Source organism: Cupressus sempervirens, chromosome 2 (assembly GCF_028749045.1).
Source record: "Cupressus sempervirens isolate cs-2001-9-10 chromosome 2, ASM2874904v1, whole genome shotgun sequence".
NCBI lineage: Eukaryota > Viridiplantae > Streptophyta > Pinopsida > Cupressales > Cupressaceae > Cupressus > Cupressus sempervirens.
This window is the reverse complement of record NC_143119.1, coordinates 25,505,901-25,531,225: the sequence shown is the minus strand read 5'-3', so window position 1 is coordinate 25,531,225 and position 25,325 is coordinate 25,505,901. Positions and strand designations below refer to the sequence as shown.

General features: G+C 34.1%; 1 protein-coding gene across 4 annotated transcripts in view; it reads left to right on the top strand.

Annotated features, from left to right (window-relative positions):
• The first annotated feature begins 1,997 nt into the window (after nt 1-1,997).
• The window catches only part of LOC149570898 (uncharacterized), a 387,041-nt gene continuing 363,713 nt past the window's right edge, over nt 1,998-25,325 (top strand). Inside the window, exons 1-3 of one of the 4 annotated variants that reach the window (XM_089812456.1) lie at nt 1,998-2,469; nt 13,052-13,189; nt 13,394-13,475. In XM_089812456.1, coding sequence (XP_089668582.1) covers nt 2,281-2,469; nt 13,052-13,189; nt 13,394-13,475 — 409 coding nt within the window. In that variant the 5' untranslated portion in view covers nt 1,998-2,280. The remainder of the gene's footprint in view (nt 2,470-13,051; nt 13,190-13,393; nt 13,476-25,325) is intronic. The other 3 variants (XM_089812457.1, XM_089812454.1, XM_089812455.1) reach the window with 3 other exon arrangements.

Sequence of the window (25,325 nt, the reverse complement as noted above, 5' to 3'; positions counted from 1 at the left end):
TTTACAAATTCAAATTCTCCTATTTTTTTAAATTATGGGTCAATAGCTATGTTTTATTTTTGGAAATGTGATTATCTATTTTGTAAGTTTATTCTTACCAATAGTGCAGGTTGCTAGCTAGGGTATATATGCAAGAGTATTGGGTTAATTGTCCACTTATTTTGGCTATCAAAGCAAATAGGTAATGAGGCAATAAGGAATTAGTTTGAAGGACACTTTGAAAGGATCACTTTTTAACCCTTTCAGACATGATGAATCTTATAATGCTAATTTTTTCTTATTGGGGTAATAAGGAATACTTTTAGAGGACGCTTTTAAACAATCACTCTTAATCCTTGTGTAAGTTTGTTCTTAAGAATAGTGTGCGTTGCTAACTAGGGTATCTATACAAGAGTATTGGGTCAATTGTGCAAATATTTTGGCTATCAAAGCAAATAGGTAATGGTGCAATAACGAATTACTTTACAGGATACTTTGAAAGGATCACTTTTAAACCATTTTAGACATGATGAATCCTATAATGTTTATTTATACCTTTCAAAACTAGGGGCCATGAGGAATCAGTTTTAGAGGACACTTTTAGAGGATCACTTTTTAACTCTTATGTGTAAATTTATTGGTATAAATTCCTATTATTTAAATTTCTATAACACTTATATTTAATTATTTAATTATTGAAGTTAAATCATTAGTATTAAATTATTAAATATTTGATACTGATAAAAAAGAATTTATTAAATAATTGATAATTACTATTTAATTTGAACTATTTAAATTATTTTATTTAAGTTATTTAAATTTAGTTAATGAAAATTTCATAAAATTACTTTAATATATAATTTTTTAAAGTATTATTTAAGCAAAACTCATATTAAAATGTTTCTTCTAATTTTTGTTTAATATCATCTTATTTTTAGTTAATATATTAACTTTTACAATTTATTTTTTATATTGTTTATTTTAATAATTATAATTTTTTAATTGTATATATTTTTCAATCTTATTGTACTTTATTGAATAAATACTTTTAATATTAGGATTAAATTTTAACATTTTAGATTTTAAGTTATAGGAAAAAGCACCATTATTTCAATCACCACATACTAGATTTTACAAATTCAAATTCTCCTATTTTTTTTATTAATGGGTCAAAAACTATGTTTTATTTTTGGAAATGTGATTATCTATTTTGTAAATTTATTCTTACCAATAGTGTAGGTTGCTAGCTAGGGTGTATATGCAAGAGTATTGGGTTAATTGTCCACTTATTTTGGCTATCAAAAAATGAGACAATAAGGAATTAGTTTGAAGGACACTTTTAAATGATCACTTTTTAACTCTATCAAACATGATGAATCTTATAATGCTAATTTTTTCTTATTTGGGGCAATAAGGAATTAGTTTTAGAGGACACTTTTAAACGATCACTCTTAGTCCTTATGTGTAAGTTTGTTCTTACCAATAGTGTGGGTTTCTAGCTAGGGTATCTATGCAAGAGTATTGGGTCAATTGTGCAAATATTTTTGGCTATCAAAGCAAATAGGTAATGGTGCAATAAAGAATTACTTTAGAGGACACTTTGAAAGGATCACTTATAAACCATTTTAGACATGATGAATCCTATAATGTTTATTTATACTTTTCAAAACTAGGGGCCATAAGGAATTAGTTTTAGAGGGCACTTTTAGAAGATCACTTTTTAATTCTTATGTGTAAGTTTATTGGTATATTGGTGCATCTTTCTACAACATCTATGTAAAAGTATTGGCTCAATTTTATTGGTATATTGGTGCATCTTTCTACAACATCTATGTAAAAGTATTAGCTCAATTGTACAAATCTTTTGTTTGCTCAAGCAAATGAAGAATAGAACAACACCAAACGTAATACATCTTAATGTTAGTTTTTATAATATATTTAAATAATAATAAATCAAGTGTACATTTTTGTGAGAAGATAGCCGCGTCCTTTTTTAGTGTGGTTAGGTTTCATCCAATGCCCGTACCCACCTTCCTTGCTGCTGCCGAGTCGTAACTAAATTGTGATTCTCTGCCCGTTTGACTCTTTGGCGCAACTGATGTTCAAAAAGGTTTTGCTTTTATTTTAAATTTTAAATTTTCCGATTTCCGTGTAAAAACATCAGATGCTTTGACAGTGCATTACAATTTCTTCTTCGAAGACCGAACCCAAAACCGTTTCGAAATTGAAGGTTATCCGTGGAATCTCCCACCAGCTCCTCAATTTGGTTTTCTTCAATGGAGTGAAGTGGTCTCCCCTGCAATGGCCTCGTACGTGTTGATGAGGAACGAAGAGGAAGAAATTATGGAATGTGCTGATAGAACTAACTCTTCCACGGTTGAAAATCGTTCGTCTGAAAATGAAGCTCAATTGCTTAAAGGAGGAGCCGTGCTCACAGACGCTAAACAGAGACTCAAATCACTCGACGTTTTCCGGGGCTTAACAGTAGCTGTATGACCTAAAATTCTTGTACCCTCTTTTATTTCAACTGTATATTTTGAATATTTACTTGAGATCGAGGTAGGGTTTTCATGCTTTTCGGTCATAGCATTTGAAACAAATCAGTCAAAATGATTCTGATAGGTGGCGAGGAAAAATTATTTGAAGTAACATTTTAGAGCAATTGGCAATAGTGATTCTTGCTGAGTAGTAAAATCGGAATTCGTTGTGGTCCTGAAATTGGACTTCACACTCCGAAATTCATTGTTTCCTTGAAGATACTTTCATTAAATCCAACAATTTAACATAGCTTTCAAGCCGAGTGAGTGCATTATTTGGCAATTTCAATCTCCCAAAGCGAAATTTGCTGCTCTTCACTTAATACTATGCAGCCTGAAGTATACCTCAAGTTGAGGCAACTAATGTTCAAGTGCCTCAGCATTTGCATCACTTTCATATGGTCGATTTTGAATCTTGGTTACTGCTCTAGATAGAGGCTGATTTCGAGGTACTAGGGTGGTACAGGATTCCTCCTCATGGTTATGGAGCTGCTCTTTTCTCACCCTCTCTTTTGCTTTGGAATCTTGTACAGAAACAATTAGAAAAATAAGAACAGCAGAAATAATTTGGAACAGAAGAAAAACAAGCTTCCTGTTTATCTAATTGATCACTCAGATTAATATATTCACATGTTTAACAAACGCAACCTAAATCCCTATAAAACTGCTACCTACTTTGATAGCTACCTGGAACTGTTCAATAGTCACAGAGGCTTGGTGACAGCAAACTAAGAGAGATGCTCTTTATTGACACGGACACAACATAGCTGTAATTCAGCAATGAGATATAATCTATAACACTATTCCTCAATTAAAAAAGTGAATTGTGAGAGGTGGACTTCTAATATATCTCTACATAGTAGAAATTGGAAAATAAATTGACTAGCAACATAAACCTAAACAATATATAATGTAGAAGTTGTTATTTGAAAATAGTTCTTCAACCTCTATGACTTCTGCAAGATGCTTTCTAATTCATGTTTTCAACATCATTGGACACCATTTGCACATGAAGTGTTGTATCATCCTCGTAAAGGGATGATGCTGAAGTTCTAGATTTTGGATCTTGCCAAAACTATTTGTTGGTTAACAGATTGTCTTTAAATATTTCCTTATGTTTAACTCTTGATGCCCAAATCACAGAAAACAAACGTTCCCAACAGTTGGGAAGCTCGGCTGCGCCACTACAAACTTCCCTCTGAATTGTAAGGTACAACTCCCTTATGGTGTATGGTTTGGAATAAATTTGTTTCAATTTCTATTTAAAAGGGTATGCTCTTAATCCGAGACCAGGAGAGGCAATAACCAAACCTTCCATATCTACAAAAGATTCAGGCATAAAATTGGTCTGCAACTGAATTATATCCTACCCACAACCGCGAGTAAGGTAAGCTTTAAATTCCCCTTTCTAACATTGACATGCAACTACAATGCTTCTACATACACGATTCATATAACACGATTGATTGGTTCCTAAAGATGCAACAGGGTGATGTAAGAAAAGATAATTGAATCGTAGCAATACTTAGATTAGTTATTAGTTTTCAGATTTAAAGAAAGCTTCTACTTTGCCCAAAATCCGGTACCATCCAATTCAACTAGCATCCCATTCATCACATGCAAAACAAATAACAATTAAACTAATGAACAACAAATTTTGATAAAAATCCTCAAGACTCTCTTAGTTGCCTCAGTAATAGGGGGAGAATTCAGATGAATATTTTTCCAGTCCATTCTATTAGATCTCAAAATGATACATATAGGCCCTTTAACTTCTGGCTGTTACAAAATTACAATCTTTGAGAAGAAGAAAATGTTAAGTTTTATGGATCTCTGATAGATAAAACAATTACAATAAATACAAGAACAATAGATACTCTTACTTGTACTATAATAGTGCAGAGTATTTCTTCAAATAATGGTGATCTTTAATTGCTTGAGTTCAGTATCTCCCTTTTGTGAGTCGCTGATAATATGAACTGTACGCTGAGTATTTTGATGCTCCTGCAGGTTAGACTTTAGAGGAAGATATACTGAAAATATTAATAATGTTTTACTTGCAGATAGCTGGGTCTGAGATGCCGTGTATTGATGTCATCCCTCAGCGATCTGCCTTTCCTTATGTATGAAGATGGAGAGTAATGACCCCCGTAGAGTCATCAAAGGCCACGTAGAGTCATGCCTCTTCAGTGGCATGACTAACAAACTTGTTAGTTAAGGTAATCCAAAGATAAGTAGTGCACCCGATAACACATTCATTAATAATGGGCCGATATAAATAGTGACTGCCGATAGGCATGTTTGTCTGCTGATAATTGTGTTGCAAGTATATATTAATTCAAACACACACACACACACACACACACGTTTAATAAGCAACAATAACAGTTTATCTGTTTGCATGAACACATATTAGTATATCAGATAAGCATCATTTACTTCTACTGATGCTAAAACATTAATAGAAAAGAGAGGAGAAAGAGGAGGCACTTGTCATTCTTGGCAGGGTAATGATTACAAAAGTTAGGAAGTTGAATTGTCAACATTCCCTTCACCACCTCTTTTGACGTTTTCTTGGTTTGTTTCATAGGATTTCATAGCTGCCAAGATAGCCGCTAGGCTGTCTATGTCGGGGACAAGCACTTTGTCTGAATCGATCATCCTATATTCGTGGTCCCTTGCTAGCTTCTCAAGTGCGTTGAATTGTGCTTGCATCTTCTCCGAAGCTTTAGCTAACATCCCATCGAAGGCAGTTAATTTGTGGAGTTCAAGAACTCGAAAATTGGAGGAATGTACTAGCTCATTGATGTTATCTTGATATGAGGTCTACATGTGCTCAATGTCCACGACCTCTTCACTCTTACTAATATGAGACTGTGTGTGCAAACCGTTGAGGTATGTGTATACTGTTTCCTGCTCCTTCACAATCTCATACACTTTCTTTAAGTGCTTCTTAGCCTTGAGTAGGTTCTCTTTCTTGAACTCAAGAGATTGAATCCAATGCGTCAAGGGCTCTTGGCTTGTTTTCAAAATTCCTAGGTTGACTGCATTCTCAACCTTCAGGCTTATGACATCTTGCAATAAGGATGTGCATTCCTTATACTTGTCGAGATCCGCCTTCATGACCTCGATGTCTATGAAGACTTCTTCCCCTAATTTTAAGACTTCTTCGTAGAGGTTGCCAAGCTTCTCAATTACAAGCAATCCTCTTACCTTCATATCCTCCACCCAACTTCACTTGATTTTCCCAAAGTGTCTCTCCTCCTGTAGTCCGGTGATCGAGCCTTTAGTTTCCTCTGTTGATGAATCAAAGGGTCTGGAAGTAGAGGATTCTCCCAGGGGAATTGCAAGTGGAGTGAGCAATTTCCTGATGTACTCAGAGAGTTCTTTGTTGGAAGCCTTCAGGCGGGCTTTAAATATCTTCAATTCTTCCAATTCCTCTTCCACCTACAGATTGGTGAACTTCCACATCTCTACCATAGTATCACGCCAAGGAGGGTCCATGTCATGTGTTTGGATGTTAAAATTTGCAGGAGAGAGGGATGCTATGTCTCCTCCTATAGCCTAGGCTATCTTCATGACAACATGACCAGTAGTGGTGTCCCTCCCTAGAGGAGCCAAAGTGTGGGCCTTTTTGGTCTTTCGAATAGGGGGAGGCAGATGAGTTGCTTGATTGATCAGAGCCTTGGATGGGTGCTCTCCTTTGCTCTCTTTCTCTTCTTTTCTAGAGTGTTTTCCAACCATGATTTTGCAACTAGGACATTGAGCAAGGATTGGAGAGAGTTCGCGTCAAAGAGCTTCCTCGTCACTAGGGTAGTTTGCTTTTGCTTGGAAGAGAAAGGAATCACAACAGTTTTAGTAGAAGCACTAACAACAGGAGCTTTACCTTGGCTTCCATGGCTTTGCGACGTTTCTTGCGGCTGCGAGTTCCTGTTGACTCTGTCGTATGGTTGGTCCCCATTGGACCCATCTAAGTTGATCACTTGTATACTCAGGCCTTTCTTTGGCTCCTACTCTTTCCCCTTATCCCCTTCCTTGTCTTTTTCTGCTTCCTCTGTTGTTCCAACGTTCAAGGTTGGACCATCTCTACAAGTTGGCTGGATAGGGATGTGTTTCTTTGGAGGTTGGTCTCCTCTGCTAGTAGTTTGTGTGGGACCCGATGCAAGAGAAGTGGTAGCTGCGGGACTAGTAGCAGTAGTGATATGGGAGGCTTTCATGGGATTGGAGGATGAGGGCGAACCACTTGTTCTCTTACGTCTTGCCTTCGTCCACTCCACCCATTTATCTGTTCTCTTAATGATGTTGGTCATCAACTCATCTAGGGTTTGAGCCATAGGCCCCAAAGGCGGGGTGGAATCGATAGGAGTGCCCTTGATCTCCTTCAGATATGTGGACAGTTGCATATGTTGCCCATCATCCTCAATTCCGTCCACAATGATGTTTATGCCATCTAATTTTATCTGTGAATTTGTCAGCCTAGAGTAGAACCTTTCTCTATCCACCAATTCATTTGTACAGTTAGCCCAATAATCCTCTAGCATGGGGATGTGTCTAAAACTCGAACCCAACTGCAAGTTATCCCTAATATAACATAGGATCAAACCTCAGTCTCAATACTTCATAGGACCAGCTTGTACTTCTCGCCAAAGGCCTTCAACATGCTCTTTGCATTAGAACACGATGCACAAGAGTAAGCTCCTACTGTGATTGGGAACAAAATGCCAGTCTTTCGTGCATACACACAGATGGTGTTCACTTCTAGTATTTGGCGACAAAGTTCGATCAAGATGATCCTATCATTAGGGTACCTTGGCAGCTTCCATGGGAACTCATCAAACCCAACAATCCTGATGTAGGTAAATGAGGGAAACTGGATAAAATAGCTACTGAATTGGGTAATGACGGAGATGGCTTCTCTTTGGGCACCCTTGAAGTTCCCAACACAACCTCATGGTGAAAGCGTCATTCACTTTTGTAAATTCCACATTGCTGTTCAGTAGTTGGAGGAAGGGGTAGAAGTCATAGACCTGAATATTCTCATCAAAATCTTCTACATGTGGGAACCTAGGCCATAGCTGAATTGTGGCCATTGCATGGATCAAAAAGGATGACATGAAGAATTGTCTTTGGAGCTTGGTAGTTTGCAACCATTTGGCGAATTGTTTGCTCAAAATTTGAGTTCAATCCACGTATTCACCTTCAACACACACTACTTGCACAAGGTAGTTGTAGTGCTTGACAAAATTCAGGGCATCCTCATTCCCCTTTAGTTTGTGCAACAACACCAAGATGTCAACTATTTCTCTTTTCAAGTTGTTGCCGCAGAGAGTCTTTGGCAGCTTGCTTCAACTATTCTTGGGTGTTTAAAACCAAGTCGTCAAGTGGTCACCCTTTTTGACTGACTTTTTCTCGTTGTAACTGGTCACTGAATTCTAGAAGTTCATTTTGTTAAACATTTCATGGGCAGGTAGCCAAAAATAGTTTTGCATGATGTTCTAGTCAATTGTGAGTAGCACCTCGTCGTTAGGCATCTTAATTTGCTGCATAGATGGGTCGCAACGAGTGCTGCATGTTGAATTGCCACTGGAAACCCTGCAGCCTCTACAAGGCCACTCTCCTTCAACTTTTGTGTATTTGGGTGGATGATCTTGGACCTCAACCTCTTGTGCCGGTCCCCCAAATCATAAAACTTGAGCTGGGTGTCACTCACCCCTTTCCACTCACAGTTGATTCCGTTCAGATTATCATAGCTTGCAAACTTTATGGCCATGGCGAAATGTTTATATTGAGAAGCATGGCTCTATTTAGCTGCAGAAATCGAAGATATCGATTTGAAAACTATGATGAAGGAAACCCTTGGCAAATATGCTTTTATGGAATTTGTATGTGATTCTAGGTCCTGGACTTTTGCGCCACATGAATGAGGAGTGCTACATTTAATTAGAAATGACCGTTTTGTTTTCAGGATCAAATTTGAAATAAATGCCCAGTGCTTAACGACTGGAAAACGACGTCAACCTGTACTATCACTTATATTTCATATCTTGGAAAATTAGATCTCCTCTTAGCTCTCCTTTTTAACTTGGACTAGTGGCTTTCTTGTTTTCCAACCCTTAGCTTTATGTTATAGGTAGGTGATCGCCTCTAGTCATGGTGAAATCTGAATCCGTGCTTTTAATGCCCTTCAAATGAGGTGTTAGCCTCAGAGAAGCCATTTTCCACTTTTCCTGCAAGCTTTGTCTTTCGTTACTTTCCCTTCAAATGAGGTATTAGCCTCGGAGAAGCCATTTTCGACTTTTCCTGCAAGCTTTGTCTTTCGTTACTTTCCCTTCTTTGCGGTGTCGTACGAGGAGAGTTTCTTCTCCAAGAAGCTACCTTATAGGATCTTAGAAGGCGTATTTTGTTCTTCCATACTTAGCTTCTTGTGGTGCTTGCTTTATTTTGTTACCCGTAGAGGTGCACCTGTTTTGTTACTTTTCTGCCTTGCAAAGTGCAGATTGGGTATCTTTGCATGAATATTCTCGCGCATCAATTTACTTTACCACGGCAATTGTAATTGTGCTCACTTGGGGGGATGAAGCTGCTCCACTACTTTTTTGATTGGAGTAGCAATGCAGATTGGGAGGGTCCAAAATCCCAGACTATGAAGTGATATGCTTTAACTTGGACTTTGTTTCTCATCGGGGGTGGTTCTAACAAACCCGCCCACTTTGACATATGAACTACCTAATGTGGCTTAAGGGCACTGACTTCCACCTAAACCTGTGTAACGTGATTGGAAATGCAAGAGCAAAAGGGAAATCCTAAAAACTCGCACTACTAGGAAAACCCGATGAGAAATGACTTGACTCAAATCCTGACCTAGATTTAGACTGCATTTCATGACTTGAGTTTTTAAAATTTGGACTCAAACTTTGGTATGCTACTATATGCAAAAGGATGGAGGACTAAAATGGGATTAACACAATTGAACACCGATCTTCATGTGTATGTCTCATAGCCTCAATGAGATATAGTTTCTCAGATTGACAAGCACCTTAGACTATTAAGCAACTATCTTTTGTTGCATCCTTCATTGTCTTGAAAGTTACTATCTCTCCAAAGTAAGATAAGCGTCTCATCTTTAATGAAATCATCATCACCATCAATATATGGTGGTTCTTCAACATTGGTTAACGTTCTTTCAGCTCTTATGGTTGTGGTAGGCTACACAACAACAAACTTCTTTTCTAAAAGGAAGCAAAGGTGTAGAAAATGCTTCCTAACATTGATATGGTGAGGAAGAATTTACAAATCTTAATTGTTACAGAGTAAAAAACACATTCAAAAGGAGATAATGAACATTCAAAAGAAGATATGCCTCAATGAACACAAAATATTTTCAAGATAAACATTTTAAGGATAATAACCCCACTTTCCAAAAGCATATTACTTTGTACTTCTAGTAAGCTCAATGTTTACAATACAACATCAAGGATCAACTTCTCTAATAGGAGTATACAATCAACAGCCCCCAATCTGGAATTAATTCCAGCAACATAATACTTCACTTGCAAAACATAATGTACATAATGCTCTCCAAGACAACCATATTGAGAAATACAACCAAGGAAGCTTCTAGATGAAGACAGAAGAGGGGGTCATTGAAAAACACTTGATTCATTTTCTAACCACCTTTAAGCATGCAAATGACACATATACATCATCCTTTGCTTCATTCAAACCTCCAAAGTTGGGCACCCTATATTTGCTATATTTAGGTGTAACAAATGCTCTTACACATTTTATAGCTATAATAAAAACAATCACGACTGACAACACTTACATCTATAAGAGAATCCATCTGACGAACAATAGCTAATTATTGTATAATCTGTAATTACCCAACTTGCGTGCCCACCTTCTCCTTGCAAAGGCGTCTTCTGACACTTGTCCATTTTGTCATAGAATCTATCAAAAAGCTGTCATAAGTAGGTGTGTCATAATAGCTGTCATAGTTTGTGTCATAAATTTGTCACTACATGACACATGACACCTATATACCACAAAATCCAAGATCCGCTAACTGAAATTCCTACTTCCTTATGGGAGGACAAAAACTCCATGTTACCTTCCTAGTAGCATGACTAGTCAACATGCCAACTCCCACATGATGATAAAATAATATGTACAAATAATTTTTTCTAGTATGCTCATAAATTTGAATCAAATGTTAAATAAATAAATCCAATTACCAATGGTAGGACTTGCAAAGGTTGAGACACCTTAATCCCAACATTCTCCCATTTGTGGAAGACCTTTCAAGAGCCTATCATCAACTGTAGGGAGTCAAGAGGTTCATAAAACTAGAACATCATCTAAACTTCTTTGTGCTCATGGATTTTGTCAATGCATTTGAAACATTCCTCAAAATGAACTCCTTCCCATCTTCTACCATATGTCGAACAAAATGGAGCTGAACATCTATGCACTTTGTTTTGGCATGGAAAGCTGGATTCTTTGCTAAGCAAATGACACATTGACTGTCATAATATATAGTAATCAATCCTTCATCAAACGAATATCTGATCATAACCATCTAAGCCAAATGGCTTCCTTGCAAGCACAAGTAATCGCCATATACTTTACTTTTGTCATGGACAAAGTGACCACAGCTTATTGCTTATTTTTCCAACTAATAGCACCATCAAACATAGTAAAAACATAAGAACTGGTGGATCTTCTACTATGAATGTCACCTGCCCAAGCTGAATCGACTTATCGATGAATACTCACAAAATGCCAAGGTCCAGCAGGATAACAATGAAAGCAAAATGAATACTTGGCAGTGCTTGTAGACGTCTGAATCTGATCATTAATATTTGATCAAATTAATCATCATAATCCCCTTCCTCTATAGTCATAATATTAATTAAGTAATTTAGCTATTTGATTAATGTACCCAATCTTCTATATTCCTAGGTAAATTAAATGATTATTCCGGTTCCTTCAATTTTAAATTAAAATTAATTCAAAAATCCATTTCTCAGCATCAACTTGCATTTTTAATTCCTTTCATCAGGCTAAGTAAATTTTATTATTTACTTAATTGATCCCATTTTCCCACTTTGAATCAAAAGTTTCAATTCCTCCACTTATTCTCTCTCCTCCCATCATATCCTTCTACTTTTACCACTTGCTCTCTAATCCCTCATCATTAAGCTTAACCCATCCTTCTAATCATGTGCATATCCCTAATCATGAAGAGTAGGCAAATAAGTCAACTCGCCATCACATCAAGCACATATTCTTCTTACACAAGTTCATAGGTTTGTTCGTAAAGTACTCAACAAGGATTTTTTTAATTCCTTATATTCCTCTCAATCATTCTCCACCATTGATCTTCATTAGTCAATCTTGGCCATCCATTCATCTCATCCAAAGTCTATAAATCCAACCCTTCACCTTTGTTATCTCTCTCACCCATTTTTCTTTTGGCGTGCCATTATGCTGTCAAAATCTTGAGTGAAGACATATACAACCAAGCAGTCATGGAAAAATCTTTGCATCAAGAGGACTACACATTGCTACTTAAGTTTGCATCTTGTATATACCACAATTGGCAGTTTCATCATTGTGCTACCAGAATAAAAGCTACTAGTACTCTGATCCTGTAATGAGAATAAACCATGCCAACAATTGTTTTGAGTCTCCAAAATGGATTCTACAATGATGACATTGATTCCAACAATCATATACATGCTTGGAAAAATGAGTAACAACGTTTCACCTTCATGATGCTGAGACATATGAACCAGTGTTGTGAGAGAAAAAAAGGGGGAAATGGGCACACATATTGAAATATTCATACAGGCTTAGTTTTCAATAACTGCAATTTAAATAATTACCATACGTGTTAATATAAATAATTAATATATAAGGCATGACAAAACTGCAGACATTATTCCGTCTTTCATTAAACGTATTTTCTAAAAATTGTCTAATACTCTCCTTAATCATTCTATCATAGACCACAGATAGTCTCAAAAGTTTATTAATTTATTGATCCTAAGTGATTTAGTTATTAAATCTGCAGACTGCTCCTGAATGGCCAGAATGAAAACATATATGCTCACCATCAGTCAGATTTGGTGATGATAAAGCTCAATGTGCTTGATTTGTGCATTAAGTACTGGGTTCTTCATTTGCTTCAAACATTTTCTGTGTAGGGGTTTGGCGTGACCAGATTCGATTGTGTGCTATTCAGTATATGTTTCAACAATATGGCTACACAACTTGCACTGATGGTCCTATATATTAATATGAATATGATGATTTTTTCTTTTCTTTTATCTTAAATTGATGAATCTATTTGTCGTATTTCTCAATACAATGCTGTGCTTCCCTTTTCTTCCAAATCAATATGAGCTCAAAAAGTGTTTAAAAATCTTAATGACCAATTTGATGGGAAAAGTTAGACAACTGAATGAATGTGAGTTCTATTATACTTGGCATAGTTTTTTAGACAATTTCTGATTCTGGTTGAGTACGTGCAGCTTATGATACTTGTTGACGATGCTGGAGGTGCATTACCTGCTATAAATCATTCCCCTTGGGATGGTGTAACACTTGCAGATTTTGTCATGCCATTTTTTTTGTTCATTGTTGGTGTTGCCCTTGGGCTAGTATACAAGGTAAATAAAATCGTTTTATATAACGGCTTCCTCCATTTTTTTGGCAAATGTTGGAGTCCATTGTATTAAATTTTACACTTCCAAATAATTGATATGTTACTCTCATGTTATATCATCTGAGCATCAATTTTCTGTGTCTCATTCATCTTCTTAGCTAATGTCAGTGACCAACAGTAAATCTCACATTTCTTCCTAAATTCGCAGAAAGTACCAAATAAGGTTGTTGCTACTCAAAAGGTCATTTTAAGGGCTATCAAGCTTTTTCTTTTGGGTGTCATATTACAAGGTATTTTTTTTTGACTATAGTGTTTATTTTCTACGTTGTGGAGAAGTTATTGTGCTGATAATATGACTTTTTTTTTTCACATTTCTTGATTATAATGTTTTTATATTGGGGGACAAAAGAAGAAATCCCAATTTCTAAAGAATATTGTATTACTATTAGTTTGTTGGACTTGTAGGCTAGGTAGATTTAGGTTCCCATATCTTATACTGAAGATCAAGATCTCACATGTGCTGAGTTGGAAATCCTTGCAATATTTTTTAGTATTTATAACTTTATCATGCTAATCCAATAATTCTCTTTTTTTAAATGAATACTTTCAGAGTATGGAAAAGAAGGATAAAGCGTTATTAAATGAAAACTTTCAGAGTATGGAAATGAATACTTTCAGAGTATTTATTAAATGAATACTTTTGAAGTATGCTAATCCATTTCACTTGCGCGCACAACAGAAACAAACATCGAGTAAAGCTTAGAGCGTTTGATCAAACCATCCTACTAATTTGTAAACCCTTAGGTGTTTCTATGCTCAATTTTTTCTGTTAAAAGGAACTGGATACTCGTTGTCATGCTTAATTAATTTGACACACAGTTTTAATAATTAGAAAAACAAAATCTTAAGGGTATGGTATAAATTTCTTATTTTGAATTTCACATACAAATATTCTATTAATTATTTAATAGTTATTAAATATGCAAAATCTAGTTGTATGTCCCAAGTTATTGCAATTATGACATGTAATAAGTATAACTAAGTTCCTATACCTTGGTTCAAACTAGTTAATCTGCAATCTAAAATCTCTAGCAGTATGTCCAAATTTGTTGCATTTGTAGCACATAACTCCATTAGTGATAATATTATTCATTTCCATAGGTCTACTTTCTGTCACGTTAGTCCTTTCATTTGTCCTCATATTTGAAAAAAGGTATGCACCAATAATACGCTTTTTTAAATGAATACTTTCAGATTTAAGTTTTCCCACTTTTAATTGTTTTTAGTTATAAATTTAGTAAATTGCTTTCTTATCTTATATGAATATGTAGAAATTGGTATTGAAGAGATGGAAGCTTTTGCTCTCTCAAAATGTTGAATACATTAGGATAAACTACCCGTGTTGATATTTACAAATTACCAAAACTCATGTTCAGCTAAATTCATAGAAAATCACATTGATATCAATCTAAAGCTACCTATTTAAAAGTTAAACTGAGAAGTGTTCTACAATGGCAGCAAGGGGTGGAGTGTAATGGCATGAGCTGTTAATGAGAACTCTTTATTTTGAATTTGAAAACCATCTGCTTGTCAAAGTATTTATATTTAATAGTGAAATATAGTTATCTATTTGTGTTGTTGGATTAGTTTAATTTAATAAATCTGCTATTTAATGAATGATTTTTAAAAATTTATGTTAAAAAATAATATATATAATTTATTGAAATAATTTGTTTTCTTAATATTTGGCACTACATGTATTCTTAATTGCATCAATTGTAGCATAAATATAGCTCTATAACAACAATTAAATGAACGCATGGAGTGTAGATATGAATACACAGTGTACACAAAGAATATTATTTGAATCAAATAACCAATTAATATATTTTTTGGTTTGAGAGGTGTATATTATTAGAATATCTTTAATATTTTTACTATATCGCTGTACTTATCTTGTTCTTCTTGTTAAGAATGTTAGCGTTTAGTGTATTGAAACATCTGCTGGTTAAATATTAGTAACTGACATTATATATATATATTACTATTACAAATCTGTCATTACAATTTATACTGCAGAATATCAGTTTCATAAGTATCTTATATTCCTCATTCTTAATATGACAAAAGATCTTCTACATTCAGATGTTGAAGATATCATTACATTGAATGGTGTGCTTCACATTAAATAATCTTCAAGTGACATTGTATCACATCCCGATTGCTATTGAGTGTTATTAATTCTTACCACCAATCATAATTAAGTGTTAACTTGCTCACACCGATTGATGAATCGGGAGTCTTCTTTGGCAAACTATTTGATTATTAAAAGACTTGTCATGGGGTGTGATTAGCATTGGTTAAGATCAGTTATGAACAGGTGCTATTATTATGTATGTTGAGGCATGACCACGTAGGGTCATGCCTCTACTTGGTTATGTTTCAATGTATATATATACTAGCCCCAATTCTTATCTGGAGATCATATCAATAACATTGGTATATAGTTCTCAGACTAGATCAGAACACTACTTCAGAAAACATATCAGATTAAGAAGTCAAGCAATCACATAAGGAACAAATAGGTCTGCTAAATTAAGGAAATCAGACTGAAACAAAATTTCTTAGTCTCCACCAATAAAGATCTATTAAACTTTACAAGGTATCAGAGCTTAATTGGTAGAGAGAATCTCAAACTGAATCTTGAATCAAAGAGGGACAATATGTCAAATAATGTGAGAGTAGAGGACAGACTTGAAGGAGCAGCAAATTTCTTTTATTGGAAAATTCGGATTATTACGATTCTTGAAGAATTAGAACTAGATTTTTTTATTGAATCAGACATTTCGATACCTGAAGATGAGGCAGAAAAAGCCACTTGGAAAAGATGAAATAATAAAGCCAGGAAAATCATTGTGGATTCCATAAAAGATCATATTCTTCCATCCATATCAAATCTAAAAAAGGCATTTGAAGTGTTCAAGACAATTGAGGATACATTTGAAATCAACAACTCAAGTAGATTGATCACATTAGAAAATCAACTAATCAATACTAAAATGAATAAAGGAGAAACAATCTCATCCTACTTTGGAAAGATCGCCAAAATTAAAAATCATCTATCTTCTATTGGAAGCAAAGTAGAAGACCAAGAACTATCAATAATAGCACTTAGAGGATTGCCCCTTCAATATGTTCTGTCTTAAAATCAAAAATGTCAAGAAACTGAGCCCATCTAAGCAATTGAGCTCGGACAACTTTATTCTTTGATTCTTTCTTGAAGAATCCAGCCAAGTTTTGCAGATCACTTCTGGGTACAAATTTTTGATCACCAATGAATAACTGAAATTTTTTAAAAGCATTCACAACAGCCAAAAGTTCTTTGTGAGTGGAATGGTAATTTAATTCCGAACCTTTGAAGGCTCCAGATTCAAACCTGACAATCTCTTCTCTTGATTTTCCATTGACTGTGACGACTTCCAACAGAACAACTCCCCATGCCTCATTGCTTGCATCTGTTTGTACAATTTTCTTTCCTTTTCCTGAAATGCGAAGCGGTGGTAATTGTTGGCACTGTTGTTTTATTTTGTCAATGGCTTCATCGTGCTGAGCAGTCCATGGAGGTGCATTTTTATGAAGAAGCTTATTCAATTCTTTCCTTGCTGTTGCAACATTTTGGAAATATCCTGCAATGTAGTTTACCATTGTAATGCCCCGCCAAGGGATCCAAAGAATTTTACTAAGTTTGCCAAACAATTTTTTTTTTAAAACATGAAAGATAAAACCATTCATAACATTTGCGGAAGCAATAGCAACAATTCAAATGAAAATAAACATAACATATATACATAACAGACTACATTCTTTAAAGATCCCTTAACGTTGTATCACATCTAAATTAACTATTCATCTAACATCCCATCCTTATGAAATAACAATGATACATCCAATGCACTTAAACAATATACAAGTGTCCTTTTGTAATTATATTTTAGTTTAGCTCAATCATCCACTGTACATATCACAGGGTATGAAAAGCTTTAAAGAATAAACATCCAAGTAAATAAAGTACATCATCATCATCTAATATTAATCCATGATGCAATAACATAAATGAAACCACATATCATACCTGATACATCATCACAAAAGATATAAACATCCATCACAAAAGATAATCATACATCATGAACATAAATAACTAAGTGCACGGTTCCTCCCAACCGTAAATAGCATCATCAGACCATCGTGGATCCTAGCCATCCCTCCGTGCGTAACATTCCAAAGCACCGAAGAGATCATCGGTATTAACATAGTAGGAATATCACTCCTAAAACATCCTACTAACATGCAAAGTAAATCATAATAAGTCATCAACTAACATATGCAAAGTAAAACAAATCATCAATATAAGAAACATACCAGTAAATACATCCATCATAAGGTATATTATCTATCATAATGCTCCAAGAACATAATGAAGAATAAATACCAACCAAGGATACTCTAGCCACGGTGTTTCGGACAGATCTCAAATGATAAGAGTGAAAATACACTACCATCCGACCGCGTGGAACCTAAGTGGTCCACTCCCACCGTGCTGAGGAGATAATCTCAAGTCCCAAACAGGATATCAATTCACGAAGCAAAAATCTCTATAAGTCCAGGAATCCTAAAAGTATACTAACTCAAAGGTTCCATCACACAAAACCGACATCTAATTCCCAGAGGCACACAAAGATATGTAGGAAACCTACTCTGCAAGCGGAAAAGTGTCATCGCATTTATCAAGCACAAGTTACCCTGACAATTAGCTAAAATCCACGGGTCCATACTGATCTCATGCGGCCACTAGTATCCTCTCATACTGATGAGGCATACTACGGAATGCAAGGTCGCAACCTTGCGTTCTCACTACTCCCATCCTAGCCTGTACAAGCACTAAAGGCATGGGCGAGAACATCAACAATTATCTTTTTAGGTTCATTTAATCCCCATTTAGTGTGTAAATGTTATCACTTATTAACCAAACTTACAATGAGTTACCCTGGCAGCCACTTAGGGCCTCGACCCCCATTGCAAGCCACTTCCCGACACTACAAGTAGATTACTTACCCTAAGCTCATGGAATCATAAATCTCAAAATCATAAAAGATAATCCATAATAAAATCATCAAATATGCATAAAAGCATCAAATATCCATAATAAGAATCATCAAATCTCCAAGATAAGAATCATCAAATCTCCATGAGCATCTGAAAAAGCATCCATAGAAAATCATGACCACAACAGTTCTCTATTGGCAACTGAAGGCATCACTGATAATTATAAGTATCAATTGGTTCTCAATAACCAAAATATATCTCAAGATAAATAGTTCTCAACAAGCAACCAAGAATATCTCAAAATCATACTGATCGAAGACTCCAAAATGGTTGAGTCAAACATGTCACAACATGACATCATCAAGAAATAAATCCACATTTCAGTCCTATCATGGCGACTAGAAAATAATCCAAGGATAACTGATCGATGACTCAAAAATGATTAGCTCAAGCATCTCAGATATATATACATCTCAGCTTCATACATGAAGGTTGAAGAACAAATACAAACATTTTATAGAGTATACGATCACATAACCATGGTTGGGCTTATAAAGATCAAGACCAAATAAGATCAACATGCCATCACATCTCATAACCCCCGAGCCTCTGGTAACAACCTAGGACTGGTCAACACTAGTCAACCCAAAACCCAAAACAAGAAGCATATAGAATACACGATGCAACCACATGTTTTGGTTTACTAAATTCACATAGTTGAATAATGTGTAGGGGTTTCCAGTTTTCTGTTTGCAAGTATACTTCAAGTGTTTAAGTTTCATCATTTGACCTACAAGTCTACCCAATTGTTCCCCGATAGCATTACCCTTCCATTATTAAGAATTACATTCTAAGAATAACTTAAAGATAATTATTTACTAAACTGATCATCATTGACTTTAATTAAATTGTCCTTTATATTTAACCATGATCCATATTCTAATTGATTAACTTTTCAACTTTTTTTTAGAATCATTTTTCGTTATATTATAAGAGGACCAATTATCATTCTTCGAATAACAGATTATAACCTAATTAAAATGATCAATATAATCCACCAATTAACTTAGGTGCACAATTCCATGATCCATTAACATTTTAATGGTTAAAACTCAATTAAGTATCTCTAACACTTGAGCCTCTTAATTATAATCATTATTAAATTGTCACTAATAACCGTTAAAATATCTAAGTCATTATTCAAGTCATTAAAATAAGACTCATCAACTTCAATGTAGATACTACACAACTTTACTAAAAGAATCGATATATCATATCGATTAAAAAATTTGTTACATAACTTAATTATTAATTAAATCTAATTAATTCAATTAATAATTACAAATCCAGTTGACTAATAACTAACAATAGTTTGTACGTAAAAAGTCATCTACAATCCAAATATTCATATTAATAGTTCAATAACTTGTTAATAACAAGCTATGTTGGAAATCTTATTAATAAATCTATAATGACCACCTTCACCATTCTATCAATGAAAACTAACTTTTCTTTGACAAACCCGTATTATTGATAATCATTTAGTTAAACTTCATTTGATTCAACTAATTATCAATCAACTATATTCCATTTCATTAACATTAGGATTAGTAATATTTTAATAACTAATAACAAGTTAAAATAAATCTACGATAATAGATTCTTTATTATTTTTGCTAACAATGATGTCACTAGTAAATTAAATATAACTTCCTTAAGAATCGTTCCTCGAATAAGATTTACCATTAATCAATAGGTAATATTTGTCCAAAATAATCTTTGATGATTCTAAGTATAATGATCACCAACTTCATTAATCACAATTTCATTCATGATAACATGAATTCATTTCCATTGTATTTTTCCCCTCTTAATTTGATCTCAACTAAATTCTTAATACTATACTTCAATTATTAATTAATCTCAATTAGATTGAACTTAATTGAATCAATTAATAATTATATAAACTTATATATACTATCTTTCATTAATAATTTGTTAAACTTAACAATTATTAATAAATAATAACTCACTAATAATTTCAATATTCAATTATAATGATTGATATTCAAACCAATAAATGAATAACAACTAAATCATTAGTATCTCTTTTCTTTTAATTTTCTCTCATCCATTTACTTAGATTGACTAGTAATTAATTACACTTCTATTAATTAATCTTAATTAAATTTGATTTAATTAGATTAGATAATAAACCATATAAAACTAATGCATATTAATAAGATTCTAATAAGGGAAGATTTCAATACTATCTTTAATTCATTCCATGCTTTGATATATATTATTTTTGTGAAGTTTAAGGATAAAGAACTCTTGGTTATGGAAAATGGAGAAATATCTGTCTTTGAATAAAACAGTCCCAGTACGACGGCCATATCTCTCTAATGAACCGTTGGATCGGGCTGAAATTTAAATATGTTGGAGAGGGCCAAGTTGCGCGAATTCTGACCGGAGCGATCGAATAAATTCGATCACGATAAAAAGTTATGAATGACTGAGTTTGGGTCTATCCAAAGGGCAGTGACAGAACAATAAAAAAATTTCTTCTTAAAAGGTAATTGTTCTTTAAATTTACCCATTCATCCATCTAATAGGTTTGTTCATACGCATCTGAAAATATAATTTAATAGAAAGATTACATCTAATCATACGAATTTTCAACTTAGAATTTCTATTTTAATTTCAAATCTTGTCTATCTAATTTCACAATATAAATTCAAACCCAAACTCGATTAAGATCTAATTATTTCTCCTTAATTGGATTTAGGATTTTTCTATTGTTTTCTTCTCATCCAAATAAAATATCTAAATTCCAATTTCAAATAAAGAGAGTATTCAGACACATAAAACAGATATGATGAAGATAGGAAGAGAAAGAGTGCAAAGGGAATATGAGAATATCACGAGTGCACCTGGACACTGATGCTAATTTACCATGCCTCAGAAGTCCATAGAAAATCCCTTCTTTCTCCATCATTCACAATTCTTCCAAGAATTCAAGCCGATCGAATCCTCCAAGTGATTAGAAGAGCTAGAAGGAGCATAGAAGCAAGTAGAAAATATATGAGCATATGAATCTTCTCCCATGCATGTAAGCTTTGAAGTTTCTATTTTTTTTTTAGCTTGTAGCTTGAGGCTTCCATTAAGCTTGTAGCTTCCATTCAGCTTTTCATTTAAGTTTCTATGAATGCCCGAATATCAAGAGCTCTCAAGAAACCTTTGGAATGCTTCTTGAAACCGCTGAAAGGTGTCACCAACTAAGCATGGGTCTTTTCCAATTCTTTTTGATGAGTCATAGAATTGTAGACACCTTGTGCTTGATTGATGCACTAACCCCCGTGTTGACACATGTTAATTCCCATGCAAGCTTATAACTCCAATTTACTTTTTAAATAATTTCTATTTAAATTTTATAACTTTCATTTTAATTTTTATAACTTTTACTATTATTATTTTATTTATTACTTTATTTATAATTATTATTAATTTTAATTTTTAGTTTTCTTTTATTTAATTTCTTTTCCCCAATAATTCACATTTAATTAATTACAATCAAAATATCAAAGATCATAATATTTTATTAATTTTCTCAAATAAATAATTTATTAATTAAATCTATTTATTAAGATTTAATTAATGGAAAATTCACCATAGACCTCCAAGATAAAATATGAAAACTCATCATAGAACAAATTATACAAAATAAATCTAAAGGGTTAAAAATCACGAAATATGTCATCCGACACATTCGGTGGGTATTCAACTCAGATACTTGTCCTAATTTTCCAATTAGGACAAATGGCTCAAAGGGTTGGGATTTGGACTTGAGAATTTATCTCTCCTTTCTTGTCATTGAGATAATGTGATAGGGTACGCTCATCCTGGCATTTTAGAGAAGTCGATACCCGGTACCTGCAACCTGCATAAAAATCATGCATGTACAAACACAATATATATTAAACTAAACAGACAATGGTAGGAAGTGGTGCATCGTGTAGATCTCGACTAGCAGGTGATTACGACTCCCTTCCTTAACCACATCAGACACGCCATACAAAAGCAAACACGCAAGGCAAACACGCACACCATACACATGCAAGTATGGGGTAAGCATCCATAAGAAAGCACATATGATAATAAATCATCTTACTAATCATCATTAATAATTGAAAGCAATGTAATAATCATCATCAATAATTGTGAACACTAAAAATAATCATCATACATACATGAAATGTAGAGTCTAAGTAATCTCATCACATAATAAACTGAATCCATAGCACAATATCTGATAATCTCAAAAGAATGCTGCTAGCCAACAACATAAAACTAGTTCTAAAAGAGTTCAACAACGATAACAAAATGTGAACCAGGGGCAGGCACTACAACCATACCCAAGAATCTTTGCAGACTCTTTTTATCTTTGACCTCAATCTTTTGAATGGCTTTTAACAAGTGGTCTTGAGGGTACAACTTACCATTGGGTTCTATACTTGTGCCAATAAAAATTAAACTTTCAGTGCACCAACTTATTTTAGTAGGATTCAAACAAAGCCCATGAGTTTGACATACTGAGAGAAACTTTTTTAGATGTTCCATGTGTGATTTGTGGTCCTGGCTAAAGATGAGAATATCATCTATATATGGCTGGATGAATTTTGCATAGGGCGCAAAGATTCGGTCCATGAATCCTTGAAAGATTGATGGTGCTGTCTTAATACCAAAGGGAAGAACATTCCATTCAAATAGTCTTTGTGGCACAGAGAATGCAGATTTATATCTATCTTTTTCCTTTAATCAAATCTACCAAAAACCCTTTGTAAGATCAAATTTGCTAAAGACATTGCATCCTTGAATTCTTTGCCATATATAATCCTTATTGGGAAGAGGATGCTGATTGCTTTCAAGGCAAGCATTGAGTGGCCGGTAGTCAACTACAAGGCGTTTTTCAGCTATCTCATTCCCATTTTCATCCTTTTTTGGAACATACATAGCATGGCAAGAAAAGGGACTGGAACTGGGTCTTATAATGGCCTTTTGCAATAACTCAGCAATTTCTTTTTCACACATTTCCTGTTTGATTTTGGAAAGTACGGTATAATTGGCTCTACTTTTGGGTAGAATTTCCTTTCCATGCTCATCCTTTTTCATAGGCAAAGAGCATTCAAATGCCCTGTGATATTTTTGCAGATCTTTGGTTAAAACAGTGTTGGCAAAATCTTGTTGGATTGGTTCCAACTCCCTCGGGTGGAAAGAGACTGGTTGGTAAACCAGACACGAGAACCAGGTGGAACAACCTTGGGAGTAGAAGGCAAGGCAAGTTTAGGAGAATATGCACGAGTCTCATTGATTTGTGGAACGGAACCAAATTTAAAAGTGATAGTAGTTCTAGAGAGACCAATAGTATATGGACTCCAAGCTTGCAATGTATGACTTCTGATAATACAGTCATATTGGTTGATAGGAAATTGAAGAAAAGTGGCTGTGTATTGGTGAGATGGAAATTGGATGGGAATATGTGCTTGAAACCGAACAGGGTTATTATTATGAGAAACAGAATGAATACTGGTAGAGGTAGGTAACCAACAATCTGAGGGAAAACATTGAGATTGCGCGAGGTTGCAATCTGCACCAGAGAATAATAATCACAAAAGAGATGACTTCTCCAAAGTTAAATGAGTGTGAGAAACTCAGACATACTTTTTGAAATTGTCTAGAAAGGGAAAAAATCATAGCTTCTTTAGCCGAAACAAAGAAAGGTGAAAATCTATTATTCGACTCCGCCTTATCAAGTGAGATGAATTCAAATAAAAATGTGTGCATAATAGATAGTGGTGCTTTCCGACATATAACAGGATTCAGAGAAAACTTTGAAACTTTTAGAAATTACCTTTCTGAAGGAGTCACCATTGGAGACAACTCCACCCATCCAATTAGAAGAATTGGGACCTGTTCTATACAACTAAGGACTGGAGTTACACTAAAATTAAAAGATGTTCTTTTTGTACCAGGCATAAAAAGTCCTAGTTTTAGTGATCTCTGATAGAGAAGATTATTAGAACATGTATGAACAATAATGAATATCGTTACTTGATTGATTGCAGAAACTGAGATGCAGATCTTGTTCTTCAAATGGCAATCGATGTGTCTTGATCTTTAGTCTATAACATCAATGGAGAATCCACAAACCTGAATGTGTTATGCTATAGAGAGAAGTATGCATATTGCTAGATGTATTAATCTGCAGAAGGAAGTATGCAAATCGCTAGGACTTGTATTGCTGTATATTGATATTTGTCCCCAATGATTTGTATTGCATATATATATGGCCACATAGGGTCATGCCTCTACGAATGCATAACTAATCATTGGTTAGTTTACATAAACAACTTCACATATCCTTTATGTATTCGGCAACGTTTATGTAATTGGTGCTAGACCATAAGGTCCCACGATAATGATAATAGGCTTCACAATATCAAGCGATAACTATACAGATTGTTATGAGAATAATTCAAATGTAATTACATATATATATATATATATATATATATATATATGTATACATATATGTATTTTATTTGAAGAACATGATTCACATAAAATATCACAATTATTCATTACTTTAATTGATGCTATACATCATCACTCCCTCTTAGCAAGGTAGAAGTAATATATATATATATATATATATATATATATATATATATATATATATATATATATATATATATATATATATATATATGTATTTTATTTGAAGAACATGATTCATATAAAATATCACAATTATTCATTACTTTAATTGATGCTATACATCATCACTCCCTCTTAGCAAGGTAGAAGTAATACACCTTTTAATAGATTTCAGAATAGAATATCTGAGCACATTATCTGACCTTAACACTCTGAAATAGTGACTTGTCAAATAATTAAAATCATCATGTTATGAACACTATCATAACATCTATTATGATCTCTAATTGTTCGAAACAATATCTAGAGTAATGATA